This window comes from Misgurnus anguillicaudatus, chromosome 11 (assembly GCF_027580225.2).
Source record: "Misgurnus anguillicaudatus chromosome 11, ASM2758022v2, whole genome shotgun sequence".
NCBI classification, from domain to species: domain Eukaryota; kingdom Metazoa; phylum Chordata; class Actinopteri; order Cypriniformes; family Cobitidae; genus Misgurnus; species Misgurnus anguillicaudatus.
In genome coordinates, this window is record NC_073347.2 from 25,816,205 (window position 1) to 25,841,397 (window position 25,193).

Sequence of the window (25,193 nt, forward strand, 5' to 3'; positions counted from 1 at the left end):
GGTTCTGGTGGATCAATCACAGCGCTTGTGGTCTGCGTCGACTGACGTGCTGTAAAAAAATTTTGCGAGGTGCACGTCAGGCTACGCACAGGCTACGGATAACCTACGGCGTAGGGCTTACGCATGACTATAAATCGGGCGTTACTACTTTGCACATTACTTGGCACTACTTGACTCTTGAACTTTTGTAAGTTGGGATGTTTGATGTGTCTGTTTACAGGTTTGGAATCAGTTCTACAAGTTCAATTAACCCTCTGGGGTCCGACCATTTTGGGACACTGGAAGAGGTTGTGACGTGCATGCATGCTCTTACAATTTGTCTTTTTCCAGTTGCTTTAAAACATAATAATGGCAAGTGTCTCATAACACTGCGTTCAGCACAAACTGAGCTACAATATTATATGAGCTACATGTTTGTATTTTTGACGATTCAAACCTTTTGGGTTAAATGAACTCAAAGGGTTTATATTTGACCCAGCAATGGGTTAAAACAACCCAGCATAGGTTAAATTACAACACAACCGTTTAGACATTTTTTACAATTGTTGTCATTTAACAGACGATGATGTGATGAGATATATTTTTTGATATCTATTTCTGCAGAAAATGTATTCTGTGGCAAATCTAGACTGGATTTAATGCACATAAACGAAGCCACCACCGAACATCAAATCTAGCGGTTAACTTAACGAGTAAGCATTAATCGACTGAATAATGAGCAATAGTGCTTGATTTAATTTATAATTTTTGCGTTTCCACGTCGTAATCTTTGGAAAAATTAACAGTGTATATATTCACTAAAACAGACCTATTTAAAGCATTAAGTCTTTAAAGTTTCATTTAAGGATATTAAATAGAGATAAAAAACGTGCTTTCACCAAGTTAAATGCAGGCTGCGTTTTAGCTGATGTAGTAATGTTTTTTCCATTAGCTATGACGGACTGCCAGCTTTCTGTGGGAGGTTTTAGTGCTGGCAGAGTCCTTTAAGATCTTTAAATTAGACAGATCTATTGTTTTGAAATTTAATTGCAGTCTTTTGTTTTACATAACATTATAGTCTTAGATAAGATCTCGCAGTAAGAAACTGAAAACCAATTAGAAACAAACGACAGCAAATTTATCTGTATTTTAAAAACACAAATTATATTTCATCTCACAAGAGAAGATCTACAGCAAAAATACTGTTATCTGTCTGTAGACAGTAATGGCATCATAATACGTACTGTATGAGACAGGAAAGAGTAACCTGATTGTGGATAATGGAGACGAAGCCAGAACGAGGTCATCGCTGACTCAATAGTGAGTGGGCTTCTGCTCCGTTGTCCTACATCTCCGTGTCTTTACTCACCAAACGCTGCACAGACGAAATTTTACAGTCGCTCCAGATGGTCCGGTCTATGTGTGCACCGGCTACGGCTGTGATCTGACACCTCGCCTATAAAGCTCCCTGAAAAGCAGATGCTTAGCTTAAATGAGACTACTGACATTAAAAGCAGTTTGCCCTTTCCTAAGAGGCCTTTCTTTTCCAGCTGTTTAGAGGATATTTCTCTATTTAATTGGGGGAGCAGAGATCATAGATTACATTAGCACAGTGGCAGCAGTAAGCTCCCCTGACATGCCGTCCAAGGGAGCGTGGAAACGGGCCTCTTGCTGTATCAGACTCTATAAAACGCTCCGTTCTCTTAACCGGGTTTGCAAATCACCTGGCAAATGAGCGTATTTGGGTTAGGTTAGTGTGTGCTCGCGTGATTGGATGTAGGAAACGCCTCTTGCATTTTGCGAGGCGTAATCTGTACCCCCAGCGACTAGAATTCAGAGCAGGAACTATTGTTTTAGCCTTCTGGAAAGTTTCTTTTTTTTCTAACCTATTTTTCGGAATGAGATGCAGGGAACGGATTGAAAGATCTTCTTTCACTCTTTGATTTTCCTGCAGATTTCCTTGCGAGCTGTCTAGACTGTTTGATGGTAACATATCCCTTTTGTCTGGCAAGCGGTGACATTTCATATATTTGCAGGAGACAATCCCCTTATTTATATATGAGTTAAATATGCCTCAGGGACCTGATCGGAGATTGCATATCTGCAACCTGAGTGCCTGCCAAGATTGACAGAGGCCTGTTACTCGATTCAAACACGATTAAGCCCAATTGAAGAATGAATGTGTTCTACTCCGTAAAGGAATGGGGTTTGTCGATGGTGACATTACATTTCCTTTGAATAGACCATGGAAGCAGAAGTAACCTGGCCGTAGAGAGAGGCGCTTTTACTCCACTGGACAAATTTCCCCCAGCAGCACAAAGACTGTGCCTTTATTCCTGTCTGGATAAAATAGTGATGTGACATTTGATCCCGTCACTCAGGGCTCAACATAAACCATTCTCCTTTTACGCCGGCAGTCACATCTGTGTCTGTTTCCGTCCCCCTAAAGGGTTTGTGTAACTGCGTGAACACAGGTGACCGCAGGGGGGTCCTTGAATTTTGAGGGGCGATCTATTTCACTTAAGCACGAAGGGCTTGTGGAGAGTTAATCCAAGAAACTGATCATGTTTCCAGTGCATTGCTTGCTGCAGGCTAGATGAAGAGTGATGCCATTTTTTTAAATTTAATGTTGCTGAAGTTTTTTTTTACAACAAAACCTCAACATCAAGTCCTTAGACTGCAACCACAGATCTAATGGAGGGCATGTTTTAAGTTCTGCATTAGGGCAGACCGCATAGTCCTTCCTCAAACCCACTTGCTTTTGTCTGCTCTTATTAATGATGGAAGTGCACTGTAAACCACATCCTCTCCTGCATCTTTTTATCTCCTCAAGTGATTCCAGCAGCCAACCAGCAAACAGCGGCCACCTGTGGACTGCAAGACCGTGGCCGCCACCACAAGGGTATCTGATTGGACGAGCGTATTGGTACCGAACAGCGGTACCTTTGGGTTTTACCTGTCATCCTGACAAGAAGCTTAGGAGAGCCCAGACAGTTTTCTTCCTTCAGGCCTGGCACTAGCTGATAGGACTTCACATGAAAGTGTGTCAGGAGATTTGAGGAAAAGGGGCTGTCAGGGAGTTCAAGACATAGGCTGGCTCTTCATGCAGCGTCTGATGGATCCACCTCAAGTACAAACAGGGTGTGCTGCTTTCTCCAGAGCTTAGATAGCTGTAAACTGTTTCATGTTGAATTCCTTGCTGTGTGTGGTATGCCCACATTACAGGAAGACAGACATTGAGATGAAAGTTGAGCAGAGATAAGAAGGCTACATTTTCTGCATTTATAGTGTCTAAAGTGAACAGAAATGTTTTGGTCTGTTTCGGTTTGTGTGTAGGAAAACTTGCACTCAGATTTGAGATTGTATCTGTGACTGGAAGAAGAGGGTAATATTTTATATACTCTTAGATTAGGTTGTTTAGGGAAGTACCTTAGATTAATCAACAGTTACGCCAGAGTGGAGATGGAGCAGAGTGATCTAAAAATTAGTTGCATAAATAAAAGTAGAGAAAATATTTTAAGGCGCAGTCTGTAACTTTTTTGTTAATGAAAAATAAACAAAAATCAGTTTGAGCAACTACATAAATGATTGTTGTTCTTGGGACGGATTTGGAAGAGTGTCAGTGAGGACATTGGGCAACCTGGTAAGTTGTAATACACATTTCAATTTTGAGTCACGTGACGTTTATCGACCCGCACCGTTTATTTTCCCCCTATAGTAAGGTTACCAAATACACACCGGTAACTCTCTCGATAAATGCACAATCAACATCATTCATCTTGAGAACAGACAACTGCATAGCACATGCCCCTCCCACAAGAAGTGGATTTTGCCTCTGATGCGTGTCAAATGCTTGCTTTTCCACGCGTCTACTTCGCTCTAGACACGCAAATGCATTCAAACTGTTCAAGCGGCAAACTAGGCATGGTAGACACGATCAAACACGGTTGGTGTAAACGCATAAGACGAACCATGTGCAAATTTATCATTCAACACAATTGCTGAGTATTTTCTCGTTATCGTGGTTTAAAATCCCCTTGGTTTCCTACATCACAAATATGTAACCAATCACATCATTACAGTTGAACGAGTGGATTGGTAGATTGAGCCACAGATATTATGTAAGTGGAGGTGGGGACTAATTCACATATTCATATCTACGGTCCAAGCTGTGTGATTGCGTAGAGAAGCAGGATTAATTTGCATATTCATAGGTCCGCGTATACTAAATGAGGCCAGGTTGTAGAGTTACAATTGAAAGGTATGAAGAAATTACTGTCACATGTAAAAGTTTTACATATGCTATTATAATGCTTAAAGTTGAGTTTTACGTTATAAAATTAGGGGTCCACCGATATATCGGCAGATGATGCTTGCTATGCTTTTCAATGAATTACGATGAAATGCCTCTCATGCGGAACTTCAAAATGGGCCGCAGAAGAAGATCCATTACTCGCACTGCTATAACATGCAGCTCCAGAAAATGGCTTAAGGATATAGTTGCTGCTTTTCAAACTTTTTTTAGGAATTTTCCTGATAATAAAGAATATGTATAATTATTATGTTTGATGAGTGTGGCTTTTTCAAATGCATGTTATAAACTACTCAAACTAACAGTGATTTCAGATCGATAAGGACTTCTTGATCAAAAGCCGTAGTACATGAAATAGCTGCGAATAATGCGATTCAGAATAGTTATCGGACAGGTATTATTAGTCTATATCAGCATTTATCGGCGCATCCCTATACAAAATTATTGACTACACTGGTACTTTAATATTTAAAGAAACTGATACAGAAGCAACATCTACACATTACCAATGATTATCATGATATCTACAGCAGGGCTCATTTAATATCGCTTTTCTTTTCCATGCATCTGTGTGCATTCATAAAAAAATTACATTGTCATTATTTTATGTTAGAGTCTTAATATTGTAAGTGCATCGTTGTGGCATGCATGGGTCATCTGAGAGTCACTTTTGTGACTTTTTAACTGTAGCTGTACCTCGCAAATAATGTAAAGATTGAGAGCTCAGCTGCATTCTCAGTAATTAGGACGTCCATTAATGATCACAAAGTCCCACTCCTTTGAAGTCTTGCTCTAATCTTACCAGTGTCACATTCTTTTAGTCTGCTGAGGGAGAAATATCTTAAAGAGCTTAATCTGATGCCAAATCCCAATTTAGCAGCGGTGCTGCTATTATATCAAGCTGCAGGCTCTCTCAGGGACTTTTAAATTGAATATTGAGATTTGGTGGGGCGAACTGGCACATCCACCCTCGAATTTAGGATGTTATAGCAGCTTACAGTCAGCGAGGAGTTTGCTTCAGCAGTAAGAATAAGATAAATGCTTGTATAAAAACAGCATTAAGTTTTCACGCAGGTGATTTGTTTTAGACTGTACATGGTTAGATGCCAATTTGATAGAATAGTACATTTAGTGTGCCAAAAAAGTGGAGCTTATCGATTGGACCTTTACTCGTTTTGGATTTATTGTGCTGAGACTATGAAGGTGGGAAGTTATTATAATAATATGTAAGGAATAATTGACGACGGGCCATTGAATTATAAGAAAATAATGGACACCGAAGGTGCTTATGCGGTGGGTGTGCATTATTTTCGAATAATTCAAAGGACCAGAGTCAGTTATTCCACTTATACCACGGTTATCACAAACATTGCTCTGGTGCCTATTTTAAGACATTTGACAAGTTAGGTGTGCGGTTATCGAAAAATAATGCATACCCATGGAATATTTCTGAATCAATCAGAATACAGCATTCAACAGACCTGTGGTATAAATAAGATTAAGACATGACGCAGGTCTGATTCAAACCTATGAGTTCCTTTTTTTAATAATGTTAGTATATCATTAGTATTATGTTGGTATATTAACACTACTGTATAGTACTGCCAGTATTTTAAACTTTAAAATTATTCTGTACTCTTATATGCTATAATGGCCTGTTAAAGTGTAATCTATCTAACACCAAATGCGAGTTCAACGATTTGCGCGAGTAGATTACATACAAAGTCAATGCAAAGACGCGATCAGACGTGTACGTGCGTGGTGCGATCGAATGACACGATTTGGGTGGCGCTTTTGCGCAAAACACACACACAAAGTTAAATCCCGCGAATAATCTAGAGCTAGTAACGTGATGCCCCGCATTTGGTGTGTATATGTACACTCACCTAAAGTATTATTAGGAACACCATACTCTGTGTTTGACCCCCTTTTGGCCTTCAAAACTGCCTTAATTCTTCGTGGCATTGATTCAACAAGGTGCTGAAATGTTGGCCCATATTGATAGGATAGCATCTTACAGTTGGAGATTTGTGGTATGCACATCCAGGGCACAAAGCTCCCGTTCCACCACATCCAAAAGATGCTCTATTGGGTTGAGATCTGGTGACTGTGGGGGCCATTTTAGTACAGTGAACTCATTGTCATGTTCAAGAAACCAATGTAAAATGATTTGAGCTTTGTGACATGGTGCATTATGATTAGCCATTAGATGATAGGTACATGGTGGTCATAAAGGGATGGACATGGTCAGAAATAATGCTCAGGTAGGGTGTGGCATTTAAACGATGCCCAATTGCCACTAAGGGCCTAAAGTGTGCCAAGAAAACATCCCCCCACACCTTTACACCATTGCATTAATGAGATATTGAAATTGTATTAGCCACGTCCACTTATTTACATACCACAATATATACACAGAATGGTAGAATCTGTTCCGGTTAACATTTTCTTTGCTTTAACGCTATACACCTTAACCATCTAGTCTTACTCGTGTTCATACTTCATTCCTCCCTCTATTTCCGAAACCCTAATTGACTTGAGCTTTAATCACATGTATTCAACCCATCTGTTGCTTCACTTTAATGTACCCTCTGCCGCCTTTGCTAAATTCATGACTTTTTATTAGTCACCAAGTGTGGACACAAACAAAGGTGATAAGTCATGCTGCAGGTGTGTATCAATCGTGATCTGTGCTTGACCGTTGGATGGGAGTGACATTCATGTTTACGCTCTCTATTTCAAAACCCCCTAATTAATCATCCGGACTTGTGGGTTTTTTGCAGAATGAAATCTTTCAAAATGTGTTGTTTACCTGCATCTGGTTAAGGAAAGAAAGATCAAACAAGACAGCAAGCAAGCAGCCAGGGGTTCGGGAACGGGGGGTTTGTCTTGGCCACGTCCAAACTGATTGGTCACTGACAGAAGAGCCAAGTCGAGTTAAACATGTGTTGAAATGAAGGCTGTGACATTCAATGCATTTCAAATGGAGTGTCCTTGAGATGCAAGGTCACGGAGGTATTTCGGTTACCAGTGAAATGAGACTTCTAGGCAGTTGGCCTAACTGCACAAACGTCTGAGCTGTTAATGTTTGAGCTATACTGAGAATTAACTTACTAAAATATTTCACAGGCTTTAGTAGTTGGCTTTACCAATGCGTGGTGTTTATCATCAGGAAGAAAGCCTGTTTTGACATGTTTTCAATCTGGCCATGCACATTCATCAGGGGCCTGCTAGAAACACACTCCTTATTTCTCCAGTGCTTAGCCAGTGAAGGTTACGCACTTCCATGCGTTTTTCATAGGATTTTTATTTTTTGTCAGCCGGGCGTCTCTATTAGAATTTTAAGTAAGGTGTTATGTAGGTTCTAGGCAGGCATTGATGTTTATTTACAGATTACAGCAACCAATCAATTTAAGGGGGCTCGAATTTGGTCCGTTTCTTGGAAATGTCAAATCTGTACAGGATATTTACTTCAGATCTCTGTAAAGTTGTGCATGATTTAAAAGCACCGTTTCATAATTTTCTTATTTTAGGTGAGCGTTACTGATGTATTGGTGCGTTAGTAGAAGATATCTGGCAGTGCTGACAGCAAACAGCTTTTTGCACGGCTCGGATTTATTACAGTGTTGGGAGCTCGAAACTTTAATTTCACTTTTCATATCACCGTGATTTGTCTACTTGAAAATGTATCGGGGTGAATATCAGTTGGTAATGGTAGCGTTAGATTTTTCATAATATTGATCGTTTCATTATCCGCATGCCTGAGTGGTCCAAGAACATTTAGTCAGAGGTTTGGCTCTTGCGTTTAGCATCAGTATCAGAGCGAGAGCTCTTCCTGGAGAGAAGGAGAGATTTGCGAGTCTTGCGTCTTGTTTAATCCCACGCACATTCGATCTCATTATCGCTTATTCTCTAATAACAATTTACAGTTTCCTGTTTCTAGTTTCTGAAAATGAATTTTGCCAGATGCCATGGCAGCGTGATGCAAAGCAATAGTTGTTATTTGGCCTGTGATAGAGTTGTGGAGTACTGAGAGGTATAAAAGGCTCATGAGACGTAAGCCAATTATCCACACTGTGGGAATTCCACCGCCTGAACGCAAACCATCGTTTATGTAACGCACTTAGACACATGCTCTCTCATGTATGCTTGAACCCTCTCTGAGCTAATATTTAGCTTCTTTTATCGAGGAAGAGTCTTTAAAAGATTGCATCAGACACTCTAGATCTGGTTTGACTAAACAGCACGCAATAGCATGTGCAAAAGGAATTTGAGTTTATAAGTAGCACATTTTAAGTGCATTGGTATACTCTTTATGCTCTTAAGGACATGATACTTTAATGGATGTAGTGCATTATAATGTGTCCTAACTACACATAACCTGATATGATCCCAGCGATTTGTACAGTATGTCTTTACTGAATGTGATAAAGGGAGGTGCAACAACGTAATCAATCCAAAAACCACAGCCAATCAGGAGAGTTCCTTGACCAATTCTATGACAGTTCATTGCATGAGATCTCTGTGTTCACACAGTGCGTAAGCGTTGACGCTTCCCATTCACTTTTAATGAGTGACGTCATGCGTTGCCGAACTGAATTGCTGAACACTGCTGTTGCTCGCAGGAGAAGTTGAACATTTCTCAACTTTTCAAGCGGCAAGGCGTGCGTCAGCCAATCAGATTGTCTTATGCAAATAACCTAGGCAGAGCCAGCCAATTATGTTTATGGAAGACCGGAGCATGTGTTGCGGCCATCGCTTCAGACACGCTTCAGACAAGCCTTCTGTCAAGGAGGTGGCTTTTTGTATTAATTTTTACGACCACATTCATACATTTTCATATTAGTTACCTTTGCCCCCTGAGGGGTTAGGGGGGAGGTTTTCTAATTGTTTTTTTATGAAAAATTGAAGAATAAACTTTTTATGAATTCATACTATTTATTTAGCCAACGCATAAAATATATACGAATTCTTGTGAGATCAGGCTGTAACTTCAGTAAGATTATCTGCCAAATGCATAAATGTAAGCGTTATCCTCGTATTAATTATATGTCATGGTTTTGGCATTTTTAAATGTCTTAAAAGCACTTTATTAAAGCGTAAAATCAGATAGGCACTGTATATATGACTTGCTTTGGTAATAACATAAAATTAACTACTGTAACATAATAATAAAACTAACAGTGAAGATTCTGTAAGTAGGGGAGCGGGGCACAACCTAATGCTTTTTGGTTTTGGCTCAATCATTAAATTTTTTTCGAGTTTGATGAATTATATTTTTACACAATCAACACACACATCTCTGCTACAAATGAACATTTGAAGTTTGTTTCTATCACTTACCATTCTTGGACAATTACACCAAACATGACAGAAGTGCAAACGTTACAACTTACCCCATAGGTGGGGTAAGTTGTAACGGGCAGGGGGTTAGTTGTAATACTTGCAAAAAATTAAGTTTGCAGGCAAATATTTCAATACTATTTTGTCTATATACTTCAAGTGGATATTGTATATATCTGTCTATAATAGACTGTATCCACACTGTAATCATTCATTCAGCCCTTTTCTAACAATAGTTCAATTATAAATGGATACAAATGTCTAAATATGTGAAACAAAGCAGCACATTTATGACAAAAAAAACATTTTTATATGTGACCCAGTCTGTTAAAACCATACTAAAGGCTAAATTGAGATAATGAAAATAAAAGTCAGATTTTAGCCATTAATTAAATTTTAATCGTTTACATGACCTTATTCAATCAATATTAAAAATATGAAGAATTTTTTTTATAAGACAGGCACATTTATTTTGTTGGCAGTCAGCATTCATAAGTGTGTAGCCTATTTAAAGCAAAGCCAAGAATTATGCTAACGTTAGCGGTTTTCATATCTTGCTGAGGGGTTAGTTGTAACACAGCGTTACAATTAACCCCGCTGGGTAAAAATATTTTCAAGGCCACCAAAAAAGTTGCTAAGAGCTGCAGACATATTTCAAAATCATGCAATGTTTTAGTCAACAAGACACTGATTAAGATGACATAAAATTGGTTTTGGTTTCTTATACACTCAACTCATATGATGAAAAAATGCATTTACATGCCACCAAAACACTTGTTCATCAATAACTCTCTGGAAAAACATTATACATTTCATACCAAAATGCTGGGTTGGGTTTGTCCCTTTTTGACGCAAGAGTGTAGAATAGTGTAAAATATCCCAAAAGTTTATTCCTGACTAAAAAAAAAAAAAAAAATATGTATGATTGTTTGGGTGAGGACTGTCAAGCATTTACTTCCAGTCCATGTGCTTCAATTTCGATGCCATTGAAATTCAAATAGAAGCTTATGCAAATCTCTGTGGTTAATATTTGGGCTGATTGCCTTTTACTTGGCCTTCAAACTTTCCTTTTACTACTTATCTGAGACATAGCATGCATCCCTCAAATACTGTCTTAACTACAGTAATTTCTAAACTTAGATCTAGTAAAGTGCTTACTGGAAAATAGCCCTGCGAACTACAAACAGACCACTTTTACAAGCTAAAGTATGCATTATCAGAGTCATTTGGTGCTTGCGTTCCTTTGATGAAATGTCATTTGGTTCAATCGAAACATCCATGGAGATTTAAAGCAGTAATCAGATCTTTGTTCCAGGTGCGAGAGCTGCTTCTCATTAATACTTCATTGTTGTTCAGTCACAATATTTGTTTTAACTGTAATCAGAGTCATCCACTTGTTTTCAATCTTCGTTTTTTTCATAATCTGCTTAATATGGCAACAATTACCCATTGGTAGTTTCTGCCTAAAAATGCTGCATGCAGTGTTGTTTTCTGCTCATTTAGTTTTCAAAGATAAAACCATTTGAATAGTTGCACATTTGGTTTGTAAGATCTGGGAGGTTTCTGAATAGCACATCATTATTAGATGCAAAAATAGATTTTTAGGCTGTGTTTTTTCTTTGATGGTTTTATATTCAGTTGAATGCTGCTATAAACACTCAGTACCCATGATGCTCTGATATCGCCTCTTTTTGTGTGTGGCCTTGGGCACTAATGATAGCATGCAGGTTTAGGTAATAACCTTGTTTATCTCCTCTTTATGGCTCACCGAGTAACAGTGGGCACAATCGGTGTGAGATTTTAATCCAAGTGTGACGCTTTTCTTTTTGAGGTGTAAAAACTGCCTTAGTTCTAACTTCAAGTGGAAAGAATATATAAACAGTGTTTTGATTTGAATATCGAAAAATTTCATTGAATTCCCTACATTTGTTTTATTGTTTAATGATGTCACATTATTAGGTATTATTATTAATTAGGTACAGAAAGCAAGCTTGTTTGCTCACTGTTGTTTAAAGGTATAGCGGAAGATTTTCGTTTTCCGGGTGGATCATCTATATTGTTGGTCATCCCAGATGTCAATCATTCAGATGATATGTTGACGTAAAACCGTTGTACGTGCTCGTCCCTAGGCTCCTGCGTGCTCTCTCTGTCTCGTGCACGCGTTTAACAGGCGTCCCCTCTCGGGAGGAGGTAGAGTGTTGCGCGTGTGCATTTTTTTAAAAATGTGGAGGGGCGGTTCTTTTAAATAATTCGGGAAAATCTTCCGCTATACTTTTAAGTGAAACCTGATAATCAGAATGATTTGAACAGGGCAGTTTTGATTTATGTTCTGTCTGTCTGAACTGCTCTTTGGCATACAACATAAAGATTGTAGATTGTAGAGTAAAGATTTTTGCCACAGCATATATGTGACTAGCCCTTTTTACACACAGATTATGGAAAATATACAGAAAACGTGTCCAGGATTTCTCCAAGGATTTGATTTTTGTTCATTCACACTGCCAATGATTTTCTGTACGTGTGTTCACACACATGCCCTGTATTGTATTTGTAATGGTGCACATTTTAATTTAATTGTGATCTACATCTAAAACCCCCTTGTCAAATAGCTGAACATTAACTTGCGATACCACGTGCATCCTCACTATGACACACCCCTTACAATTTTAAGGGAATTTTTGGGGATCAACTTGCTGTGTAAATGGGGTTTATGTGTATGAAATCTAGGCTAAAGTCTCATGATCTAATTATGTGATTATGAACATCAAAGATTGTCTTCACTTATTGATTTCACATTGATTTTGATCTTTGACATGACCTTAGTCAATATTAAAAATATCAAGATTATATTTTTTTATTTTTTTACATTATGTGGGATGTTTTGCAAAATAAAAGCATTATTTATGCAATAAACGTGAATCACATATTTTTGCACTTAAACCATCAAAAAATGTTTGTTATGATAAATTAGAAATGTTTTTTTGAAAAAAAATTTTGGGGGGGAAATTTTATGGAAATAATTGGCACATTTAAAATCTTTTAATATCGAGAGCGTAATAATCGTTGCAGGGTTTGTGTACAATGCAACAAAATAACAGTTTTTACTATTTTAAAGAATTTATTTTAAATATTTTTAAACTATGGTCCGATTCACGATTTTACATTTCTTTTAGTGTGTAAGTGTGTATTAGTACATGTTAACGATATGACAAACCCCAAGGTAAACGATGACGCGAGTTATCGTTTTCAACATAAATGTCGACGTGGACAAGAGCGACATTATCATAATTCCTCCCACTTTGACTCACAGCCTGTAAATTGAATCCTGTCAGCATTGCATTGTGAATCTTTCAAACATGGCAAGGAGCGTCACATATCCTGCTGACGTCAGAGGTATTCAGGCCAATCACAACGTACACATTAGCTGGCCAATCAGGGACACGGCGCTTTTCAAATTGATGAGTTTGTACAAAATCAATGCGTTTGAGGAAGGCAGAATATCTGGAGCTACAAAAATAATGTTTTTTTAAACCATTAAACCACACAGACACATGGTATTATACCAAATACACAAAATAACATCATTTTTTAGCAATGAAATGGGTGCACTTTAAAAGGGGTCAATACAACATCAGCAAATCTGACGTTTGTAGTTCTTGCATACCCGTGGCCATGACTTAATGTTCTTCCTGATATAAAACTCAGATTTATTTAATTGTAGTCTTTCATTCTACTTGTCCATTGAAGGTCCTCCAAAGGTCATTTTAATCAGACATCAGACATACTGTAGAGTCTGCACCTCTTGTTTGTTTGTTTTTCCTTTAAGTTTCAGAATTTGTCTTTATAATACACTAGCACTATTTTTTTCTCGTAATCAGGCCTGCATGATGCTGAACAAATCATTTTTTGATGAGTCTGTTATCTCATAGTCTTGACCCATTTCCTGGTGCTTATGTAAGACTTAAAATTTGTCTTTTTTGAATCAACTGTTATTTCAGCCATGAGAGTCATTCAGGCTAGATCACATGAATAAGACTGTCTGGTTTTTCTGTATTTTTTAGTGATGAATCATAACACCTTGCACAATGCATTAGTCCATCTTACCATTTTTCAGTGGAAGCATCATTATTTTCACCATTATTGTTTGCTATTGCTCTTTTTGAGGACATGGAGAGAGAAATTGTTAGACAGTAAAAGTGACGTGAAAGAAGTCATTATGATAAGAAAAGCATGTGGAGGTTGTGAATAGACACAAATATTTTGCACAAACATGAATATTTTCCTCTGTTCTTACATGTGTTCTTGATAACTTTTAATAGGCCCTGCATATGTTTTCATTATTTTGTAATAATTTTTTTACTGTATATTTATCATTAAAACTTTAGATGGCATGCCTATAATGTTACATTGGGGAACATCATAACACACATTGCAACTTATTAAATGCAGACACAGTTGTATATTTTATGTACATTTTATTGTATACAGAAGAATTTGGGGCAGACGGTACTTGAATTTCCTTGTTTCGTAAAAGTAACTCCATATTGCACTGCCCTTTAGAGAACAGTAAAAGCTGCTCTGTGGTAAAAACCTCTCTTGCGTGTCCTTCAAAGAAAACTTTAAAGTTGAGAGTGGCATGAAAATTGTGCAGCGTGATGAATTATGTAGCCTAGTTTTCTCTTTTTGAGATTTTGATGAGAAGAGAACATTTTTAGGCAAGTAATTTTTTCAAGTCACTTTTTTTGGTCATCAAAATGAATCAAGGAACCATGCGGGCTCTGTCGTGCTTGGGGTCCCACAACATCATCATTCGTTTGTGATGCTGCCCTTTAAAGTTCTTGAAAGCCTTGATGGGTTGATTGCCGCTACTGTCACTACCGTTGAGCTAGGTGGGCTTGGTTTCTGTAACCAGGCACCTCAGCTCCATCCACGTTCCTCCTTTTCTAATTTTCGGTTATCTGGGAGTGTCGCGCAGTGACATGCTGCCAAGATGCCAACGGCTGGCTCTGCCCACTTTGGGCTTTATAAATGCCCTACGAGTAACATCACAGACCCTACTTCCATTGTCTTTGGTGAAACTCTGATATGTTGATTTGGACATAAAGCAGCACATATCCCTTTTTATAGCATGTATTGTTGAGAAGAGCAGGCACTCTGGGAAATATATTTGTAAATTTAGAAGAAAGTTTCCAAAAAGAAGAAAAACCAGCAAACTTGTTTTTCAGGGTGTGTTAATCTTCCCAACTTTGAAGGTCAGGTAACTTGTTTGGCTTGATATTGGCAACTGCTGTGATTGATATTGTCTGTAAAAATGGCCATCTGGGAAAGCAAGAAACATTCCCTGATGCCTTACCTTCTGTTCTTACAGGCTGATTTGTGTGTTTATTTGGGATGTTGTAGGGGAGAGTGCAGTAAGGTGTGTCAGTGGGTTAGCTGCGTCAACTGCGTAATATCTGTTACATAACCAAATATTTAATAAGGAACCACACATCACATCAAGTTGCTTGTGTTTGCAAGATGCAAAAAATGCAAGATTTTTTCCCTATAATTTTTATATGTTAAATATGTTAATGTTTTATATGTTCATATGTTAAAACGCATACATTTTCTACACTTTTTTTTAAGTATAATGAACTTAAATAATACAATTCATTTCAGAGCTCCCTGATCTCTCCATCATTCCATTTTGGAGACATTTTAGTTGTAAATGTTAATCTGCATTTGTCAAAGTGCCGACCCCTGTGTCAAAGCGCTGAACGATAACTTTGTATTGTGACGACACCCTTTTCGCCAATGTTACTAGGTCCCATTTATAGCAGCGATCCCAGAATCAACTCCAGGACATGTTTGCGTTCACACAGAAACCTATTTTTTTGGGATCAGCGTGCTGTGTGAAAGGACTTTCAGATGCAGGAAATGCTACTGCCTTTGCTTTATCTATTACAAGAACTATTATAAAATGTTGTTTTCTGTATACAATTTCATATTCTGATTATGAGAGTACATCCCAAAATGTAATTTCAAACAGGACTATAGGACTTTTTTTCAGGACAATAAGTTGCTCTTTTTTCATAGTTTGGCGGGTCCTGGAGCTTAAGTTCAGGTGCGACTTATACGTCAAAATTATTTTTTATGAACCAAGAGAAACCATTATCGTCTACAGCCGCGAGAGTCCGCTCCCCTTCTCCCTCTCATAATGGGAGAGGGAGGGTGTTACTGCGCCGAAGTGCTATTACGCCATAAAATATAGTTCCTCTTTTAAATCTGCTTAGAAAAGCGCTACGTTTTATTTTGTACCACCAAACTTGCTCGTATAACTACTCGTCTTAAATAGGAAAAACGTTGATGTGTTTGGTCACTTCTAACTTTATCTCTGATTGGTACCATTGAATGAATGGGGCTAAGCTAAATGCTATCGAAGCGTCGCAGCGCGCTCCAACGCTTACGTGCACGCACACAGATGATAGAGGGATTTATCAACAATTCTTAGTTAAGGCAATAACATATTTTAATATTGAAAATGAGTAGACTATTCCTTTAACATGTACGGACACCTATTCAGCCTGCTGTTCTGTGCTATTGTTCAGTTGAATAACTTGCCAGATTTTCCAGTTCTGTTCTGCAGCTTGGATTTTGTAAAATCATTTTCTATATAAACGCGATGTATAGTCCAGTGTGACTTGTATACGTTTTTCCTCTTCAAAACGCATTTTTGACTGATGTGACTTATACTCCGGAGCGACTTATAGTCTGGAAAATACGGTATTAAATTCATCTCATTTCACAAACCTAAACCCCACTCAGGGTCATCTTTAGATATTTGTCTCCATTCCAGATGCAGACTTGCCTATAATAATACTCCTTCCTTAACTATACTCATCTGACTTACTCGCTTCCCTCTGGGCTTTACATAACTTGCTTCAACTGGCCTTGGAAGTTATGATTGAAGATCTCTTGATCGTTGTAGTCCAGGGCATGTTAAAGGACTAGAATCCCTCCTTGTGCAGTTGCCAGAGATGCAGGGATATATTGATGTGTCTGGTGAATGGACCAAACCAACGTGGAGAATGAGGAGCTTTGATCAGGAGTGGTTTGCCACTGAGTGCTTTTGGGCTTTTCCTCCCTTGACTGCTATATGTGTATATACAGAGAGAAAGATGAGATGAGAGATCTGTTCTGGTCTCATACTCTCTGATTCAGCTCGGTTGCAGACGGGTTCCTCTGGGAAAGCTCGGCGCAATAAAGAACAAAAGAGCCGAGCAGAATTATCGCACTATGCTGCGTCTGGCCCAGGCAAAACCGCATGTATTTTTAATGTGCTGCAAAAAAGAAATACAGCCTACCTCTCTCTCTCTCTCTCATTCTTTCTCTCTTCTCTCGCTCTCTGTATTTTTCTCTGTTTCAGTGGCTAATAAAGAGTGTTATCATTACCCACAAGACTTGGTTCAATTTAACGCTGTGCTTTGCTGACATGAGATGGGTTTTCACTGATATTTTCAGCCTTCAGTGATTTTGCAGAATGCTTTGGGAGTGTGTATGTGTGTGTGTGTGCGTGCGTGCATGTGTGTGTGTTACAGTGTACAAGCAATTGCTTACTGTGCTAATGACTTAACCCAAAATTTCAGGCTGACTGGCAGACCTTGTTAAGCTGTCTCGTGAAGTGGAAAGGGAGATGTGTATGCGTGGGGAGGGTAGTTCACCTATCATTCTTGTTTTGTGGATATCCCTGGCTGATTTTCACATGGTTGAATGTTTGAACTTTTAAATTAAGCAACCCTATATGAACACTTAAAGATTATGGAACTTGAATTTACTGTCTGGTTTCTGTCTTCAGCTTTCTCTTATCATGAAAGGCACGTCATTTTTAAGTCCAAGTCAGTACAGGCATGCGAAGTACTGTATGTCTGGCTGCTAAATTTAATGCTTGCTTACTTTTGACATATGCTAGTAGTTGCTTTAATTGTGAGAAACCTCAAAACCTCTTAGGAGATGACAGTATATCTATATTTTATATATTACTGATGTTCGTGTTTCTGTAGCTCAATTGGTAAAGCGTTGTGTTAGCAACAATAGGTCATGGGAGTCCTAGGTACAACACATAGTAATAAAAATGTATAGCTTGTAATGCACTGTAAGTCCCTTTGGATAAAGGTGTCTGCCAAATGCTCTCATGTAAATGCAAACGTACATAATGTGCATTTTTGTATTGTCATATGTGGGTCATTCTACAGAAAAGGTGGAATTCAGGTGATGGAAATCTGCTTAAATTAACTTCTTTCAAAACACCCAAAACTTCTATAATAGCATAAAAACGGGGAGCTTAATCTGTTTAATTTTTAATACATTTTAATAAAGGATCCATGACATTGTATCTTCAATACCTGACAAAATGAGAATATAATAATAGATAATGAATATGATAAAACTTATAAACTTAAACATTTTCCTATCTTGTTTTGTTTGTATGCTTTTATGTTGGTCAGTTAAAGGAATAGTGCTTAGGAAGTACTCATTAGAGAAGACGGTAACACCAATGACGGTAACACTAATGACAATTTACAGAAAAAACAAACATTTAAAAAAAAATGGTTGCTATTAACCATGTGCTATTTCATCAGAGATGTAACAATCACATACTTATTCAGTATAATGTATTTTATGTAAAGATCTTAACACTCCCAGCTATAAAAAAAGAGTAACACTACTGACATCCAAAAAATCTTATCTCAAAATTCTCAGATATATCATGATATTTTAGACAAATCACAAACCTTTTGCCTTCATCCACTGCACTTCTTACACTGACCTCTTGCCCCATGAAAAACTTTAAAGAGCTGATGCATTGTTTCAAAATAAAGGTGCTTTGGGTAGGGTAACACCAATGACATAAATTTGGGGGACAAATATTTATTTGATATTATTCATATTAGTAGTGTATTTTTTACAATTTCAGTGTTGTAGTAAATTCATACAGGGTTAAAGGTAAATGTAAATTTAGATTTGTTTTATAAACAACATGGTTTAAATAATAAGTACACAGTTCAACTTCCATGTATGATCAAAGGGACAGGGCAATTTTCAAGACATTCAAAAAAGTTTAAAAAAGGAAAAAAAAGAAAATTACATGAATAAACTCTCTCATTATGTTAAGGACAGTCTATATTTATTAAATATATATTATTATGGGATTATTGGGTCAAATTAAATGATTAAGGGGTCTGCAAAAGCAAGGGACAAGCATTTCCACCTTTTTGTATAACATCCGTTAAATAACTACAATGTATTACTATACAATGTACTACAATACATTGAAATGACAACATCAGTGTCAGGCTGCCACATTAACCTAGATTAAATCTTTTCATTGTTTGTGTACTTTACATACTTCTCACACCTTTGTATTCGTACATCACAGACAATAACACGCACACAAAGCGTTGTCTTCACTTTGGTGTGTTTTCTACTTCTAAGCTTCTTCCCGGTCCGACAGGAAAGTGTGAGCAGCTTTTAGCTTTTTGGCATTAACATTGAGTGTTAAAGGAAACACAGGAAAGATGCAATTGTGTATGTGGGAACGTGTGAGGATGTCGTCACTGCAGAGGCCGGCATATCTGTGTTGTTTTCTGACACTAACTAATGACCGGCACAATCTCGCCGTTGCTGTATTGTTAGATTTACGACCTTAGCGGGACACCCACCACTGTGAGCCCTATCGGCCCGCGTCAGAAAGAGGAGGAAGCTTTAACTGGGATTTATGGCTTGAAGAGGACAGGAAAACTGGAGACTTTGTGTCTTTTGGAGCCTTGTTGTGGTCTTATCAGGGGTGGACATCCAGCAGGGCAGAGGTCTGTGATGACACAGGAAGTTGCACATGGTTGTCTTCCTGTCTGCTTTCCTGCACTAGGATGATATTGTTGGGTGATGTTTGTTTTCTCTTTTTTTCTTTGGCTAATCTGTTTGCATTCAGTTGAACAATTGTAAGGTTGGGCAGCTTGGTCCAATAAAAGTCAATGGGTCAACGTTGTTTGCATCTGATAAAGGAACCACGTGATTTAAACAACAAACATGACAATAGTTTATAATGTAGTGAATTTAGTGATCTTCTGTTTTCTCTTTATAAAAATAATGCAAGTTGGGAAGGCATATCCGCTATGATAAAATACAAATTTAGCCATGCTGTCTTGCTTCCTTATGCATCAATAACTCATATACTTAAAAGAAAAATACAGTCTAAAAATACTAGGTTATTTTCAACCCAGCATTGGGTAAAAAACGGACAAACCCAACCATCAACTCATTTGCATTTTAAAGGACACACCCAAAAGAGCACATTGTTGCTCACACCTACAAAGTGGCAATTTTAACATTTTATAATAAATTATCTATAAAGCATTTTCAGCTAGAACTTCATATACGTACTCGGGGGACACCAAAGATTTATTTTTTATCTTAAAGGGACATTCCACTTTTTTTGAAAATATGCTAATTTTCCAGCTCCCCTAGAGTTAAACATTTGATTCTTACCGTTATGGAATCCATTCAGCTGATCTCCGGGTCTGGCGCTAGCACTTTTAGCATAGCTTAGCACAATCCATTAAATCTGATTAGACCATTAGCATCGCGCTAAAAAATAACCAAAGAGTTTCAATATTTTTCCTATTTAAAACGTGACTCTTCTGTAGTTACATCGTGTACTAAGACAGATGAAAAAAAGTTACGATTTTCTAGGCTGATATGGCTAGGAACTATAATCTCATTCTGGTATAATAATCAGTGACTTTGCTGATGTAACATGGCTAGTGCTATTACGCCCGATGCTAATGGTCTAATCAGATTTAATGGATTGTGCTAAGCTATGCTAAAAGTGCTAGCGCCAGACCCGGAGATCAGCTGAATGGATTCCATAACGGTAAGAATCAAATGTTTAACTCTAGGGGAGCTGGAAAATTAGCATATTTTCAAAAAAAGTGGAATGTCCCTTTAAAAAAGTCTTGTGAAATGTCCCCTTTAACCCATTGCTGACTATAAACATTTTTCAGGGTAAATTAACCCAACGGCTGGGTTTGTCCAATTTGAAAATAACCCAGCATTTTTTGGAGTGTGTGCTAAAAGATTCTCAACAGCGATGCCATGGGAGAACCTTTTTGGTTCCCCAAAGTACCTTTTAAGTCAAAGGTTGTTAAAACAACCATTTCTTTCATACGTTTTCATAGTCTAAAGAACATTTTTCATTACAAAGAAACTTGTGTGCAGCAGAAAGGTTTTGTGGATGTTAAAGGTACATTATGGACCATACAGACCAATAAAGAACATTTTAGGGGCTTTTATTTTTAGGAGTGTACCATTTAAAGTGAGCTAACCTGTTGTGTGATTAATGTCTTAATCAAAAGAATATTATGGCATGATTTTGCATCTGGTGTGGATTTCAGGTGTGGCCTGTTTAAATTTCAAGTTCCTGTCACGTTGGATCATCCTGCAACTAGCCAGTTCCTCGGCACACCAGCTCGGTGACGTTCTTCCGAAAGTGCACCCGTTTCTCTCCTTTCTTTCTCCTTGCAGCTGTGCTCCATTTGTCTTCTGATAAGAAACTGTAAAGGAAAGTCCCCATGCGTTTTGAGGATTTTAATGTCTCCCTTGATATTAGTTGGTTAGGGGTTAGACTTATTTTCGATCTCAGTGGAGGTAACCATGTTTTTGTGGTGCTTGCCTAGATGCTTGTTCCCACTGAATAAAGCACAGTGTTGAAAGATGAAAAATAACCAGCAGAGAGACTTGCAGCACAAAGGGAATAAAACATTAAGGAAAGTAAAAAATAAAAGGGCCCTCATGGGTCATTATTCTCAACTTGGGCGTCCCCACTGGGATAAGAGATCCTGCACTGTCGTTGTTAGGAAAGCTCACTGGCACACCATTAGCGTTTCTGTGTTGTGTTAAAGCTCTCATGAAGGTCTTTGTATGCTCTCTGAACTGTGCAAAGCTTATGTGCTTGCTGCTGTCAGTCATGACCAGGCTGTCTTTAACCTAGAGCCTTCTTTTACAGCTGCATGTAACCAGAATAATTAACCGTCAAGTTAGATGCATTGTTTTATTCTGTGCACATCTTTTCTAGGGTCAGATATGTTTTTGTAACGTTGTCTGTGGTGATGTTTAACTTTGTTAGTTTGTAACTATTTGTAAAGTACATTTTTGGAAAATGTGTAGTTGTCAGCAGCAGTCTGGCTGTTATACACTTATCAGTCATCACACTGTTATCACAGTTTTTATTGTCTAAACAGCGACAAAAAATGTTATGTGAATCCTGTCAGCAAACACTCACAGTTTTCTGCCCAGACATTGACGTAAGATGCTTAAAAGATGTACGCAATTGTTTAAAGGAAAACTGTGAAAAGAAAGTGTCATCTAAAAAAGATGATATATAAAATATGACAGAGTTAAAAAAGTCTGCAAAACACATAAAACAGAGACAGACACTTGACATTATTTGTTTTGCTGCAAATAAATCTACTAAGAAAATAATAAATGTATATACTTTAAAAATACGCTAGAGAAACAATATAAATAATATTTAATATTTTATGCACAAGCAAATATGTTTGGGTCAAAGATTAAAAATCTAACCAATTAAAAATATGTAAAAAAATAGTATTTAACATTAGGAGCATTTAATTTTGATTCTTAGACAAAATGTTAAATGCTCTCTAATTTGTTAGTCACTTTAAGGTTTAAAAGTCTCTGCTAAATGAATAATTGGCATGTAAATGAATACCACAAATGTGAGGTTTTGTTTTTTCACAATTAACAGATAAAACATTTAAATAATTGTCTATATCTCTCAGTTCTAATACAAATACCTCCCTAAATAATCTATTTTCCATTCCTGGAGCGATTCTACTGTATCCTTGGTTTTAAATTACTGTCTCTTTGCTTTAAATTGGCCTTTGATTTAAAATAGCAAGTTGGGAGTATATGGGTGATTCTCACGAAAACTTGGTTTTAAAAATGTCAAGCATGAAAATGTAAAAATTGCTTAAATTTACTTTTTTTCCCACCAGACATTGAAAAACAAAGTCTGGAGTAAATGGGAACATTAATTTAAAAACTTTTACTTATCATTTAACACTTTTTGTAACATAATTTAAAAAATTAGTCCTAAAAAATCTCATTACCGCAACAGTCAGAAATCACTCAAAATCAAACTTTATTAAAATTCTGTATGTGTGCTTAAACTGTTCTCAAAAAGTGTTGCGGAGGATGAGAACATCAGGCATGGACACATCATTTTCCAAATTTTTCTTCATTATTATTATACATGAATATTCAGTAAATATTTTTTCTGTCATCTAAAGTAGTCTAGCAAAACATCCATTTATTTTTTTCTTAATATTTTTGTGTTAATTTGATTAAATTACAACATAACGCATGTTCAAACACAGCCGGACACATTGCGGTAATGAGAATTTCAGCAGAAAATGAGATAAAATTTACAATTATAAATTCTTATGGTGAAATCACACATTGTGCAAGGTAGAACACAGTATTGTGTTAATTCTGATGCTTTTTAATGTTACTATATTGCACATTTTAAAGCTAAAATCATTAGTGCCGTGGTGTTTCAATGGTTTCGTGAGAATCACCCATATATTGGGCAGGCGAGATGAAAAACAAATGCTTCCGCTACCCTCCTGTTGAACTCGAGCTATTGGGCACATGCACTTTTTATTTTTTCTGCCAAACCAAAAAGTTTTTTGTAATTTTGCTTTAATCCCCTCTTTGATCTTTTTCCTGCATTTGTAATGACCGTTACAGATGAAGGAAGTCTGGTGATTTTTACCCAGAATGCCCACTGATTCTTCTTGGATTTAAAGGCAAAGTTATTGTGTACTGTGGGTGTATTGCAATGCTAAACTGAAACGTTCGTGTATCTAATGGTCACTCTTAAAAAAGATGAGTGCTCTTATCTGGGTGGCGTGAGGGATTTGTCAGATAGGCTCCTGACCTCGTAGCCTCCCACAGCAGTATCACACATCTGAAGCACGCCGTCAAATGTATACTCGGGCCCCAGTCGCATCTGCTTAAACTCACCGCCACAGCCCTACGTGTATCCCACTCATCTTTGATAGAAAACACGCTGCCTAGGCGTTTAGCGCTCAATGGCGTTCATTTAGGAATATAATGATAGCGTTCTCCGCAGCGCAGCTTCCAGCTAACTGGTGCCTCAAACATCTATTCAATGCAAACGTCTGGCTTTGGAGTGTTGTTGACCTTCAGGTTCTATGTCTCTGTTGGCTCTCATCTGAATGATAGTTTTCGCCGTAGTGTTCTGCGCTTCGGGCTGGAGTGCTTCTTTTCAAAGTATTCTTTAATTCAAATACTTATGTTGTTTTTCTCTCTTTTGTTTTCTCAACAGCGAACTCATCTCTGCTCGGAGGAGGAGGTGGTAAGTGTCTAATTTTTTCATGTTCATTGTGATATTGTTTTAGCGCATGAGATGTCTGGCGGATTTTCTATGTTTTGTTTGTTTAATGAGAAGGCCGTCATTTTCTGTTTCTATTGTGAATGATTAACGTTTTGTAATCCATTCATCTTCATTTTTTTATCTTCGTAGTGTACTTTAAAATTCAGCTCAAATTTAGCTGGAAAGTGCAAAACAACTTTAGAATAATAATGATGCAGAAATGGGAAAAATAAATTATTTATTTATTTATTTATTTGTAATAGTATATTATATAATTGATTTAATGATTATATAAATACATAAATAAAAGAGTAAAACAGGGTGATTGTAAAATACATTGTATTATATTATACGGAGTACAACTTTTTCCAAAAGATGTACATTAGGGGGATTCTCACGAAATCCAGACTAAGAAGGTGTCCAGCAACAGAAGCCAATTTTTTTGCACATATAAGATTAAGGTCTGAACTTACTATAACCATTATTTTTAGAGTATTTAAAACATATTTCATATAGAATTATTTAAATGTTTTAGATTATCATTATAAAATATTATCATTACCGCAACATGATATTACATTAAATATATGCATTTACAATCTTATGTTTTGGTAATGATAACTAAAAAGTTGCCTAGGTACTATGAAAAATTTCAACTTTTATCTGGAGAGAAAAAAATAACAACTGCTTACCTGGTAGCCATCTTCAGTGTCACAGTCAATTATGTCCCTTACAACTATTTTTTTTTAAATGTTGAAGTGTTGAAATGTGTTTTTTTGAAATGTTGAAATTGAGGGCTTAAACAATGATTGAAAATTGTTGCGGAGGATGAGAAAATTGGTCTTGGACACATTTATTTTCCTTATTATTGTCTCTCCATTTACCAATGATCACCAAATACCACATGTTTCTTGTTTTTCTATCATATGTTTATAGTATAACATGCACTGAAGCTTTTTATTTTTTAGATTTTTTAATTATAAATTTTCCATGTCAAAGAACCATAATCCAGTCATGGACACGTTGCGGTAATGAAAAATGTCCCCTTAATTGTGGAAAAAACAACAAAATTGTTTGGTATGATGTCATTTGAAATCATGTGCA

The 25,193-nt window shown here is 37.2% G+C and overlaps 1 protein-coding gene across 6 annotated transcripts in view; it reads left to right on the top strand.

Annotated features, from left to right (window-relative positions):
* Window positions 1-25,193, top strand: part of macrod2 (mono-ADP ribosylhydrolase 2) — a 705,053-nt gene that overhangs the window by 151,354 nt on the left and 528,506 nt on the right. For all 6 annotated transcript variants that reach the window (XM_073873423.1, XM_073873424.1, XM_073873422.1 and 3 more), the window contains exon 4: window positions 24,042-24,071. In XM_073873423.1, coding sequence (XP_073729524.1) covers window positions 24,042-24,071 — 30 coding nt within the window. The remainder of the gene's footprint in view (window positions 1-24,041; window positions 24,072-25,193) is intronic.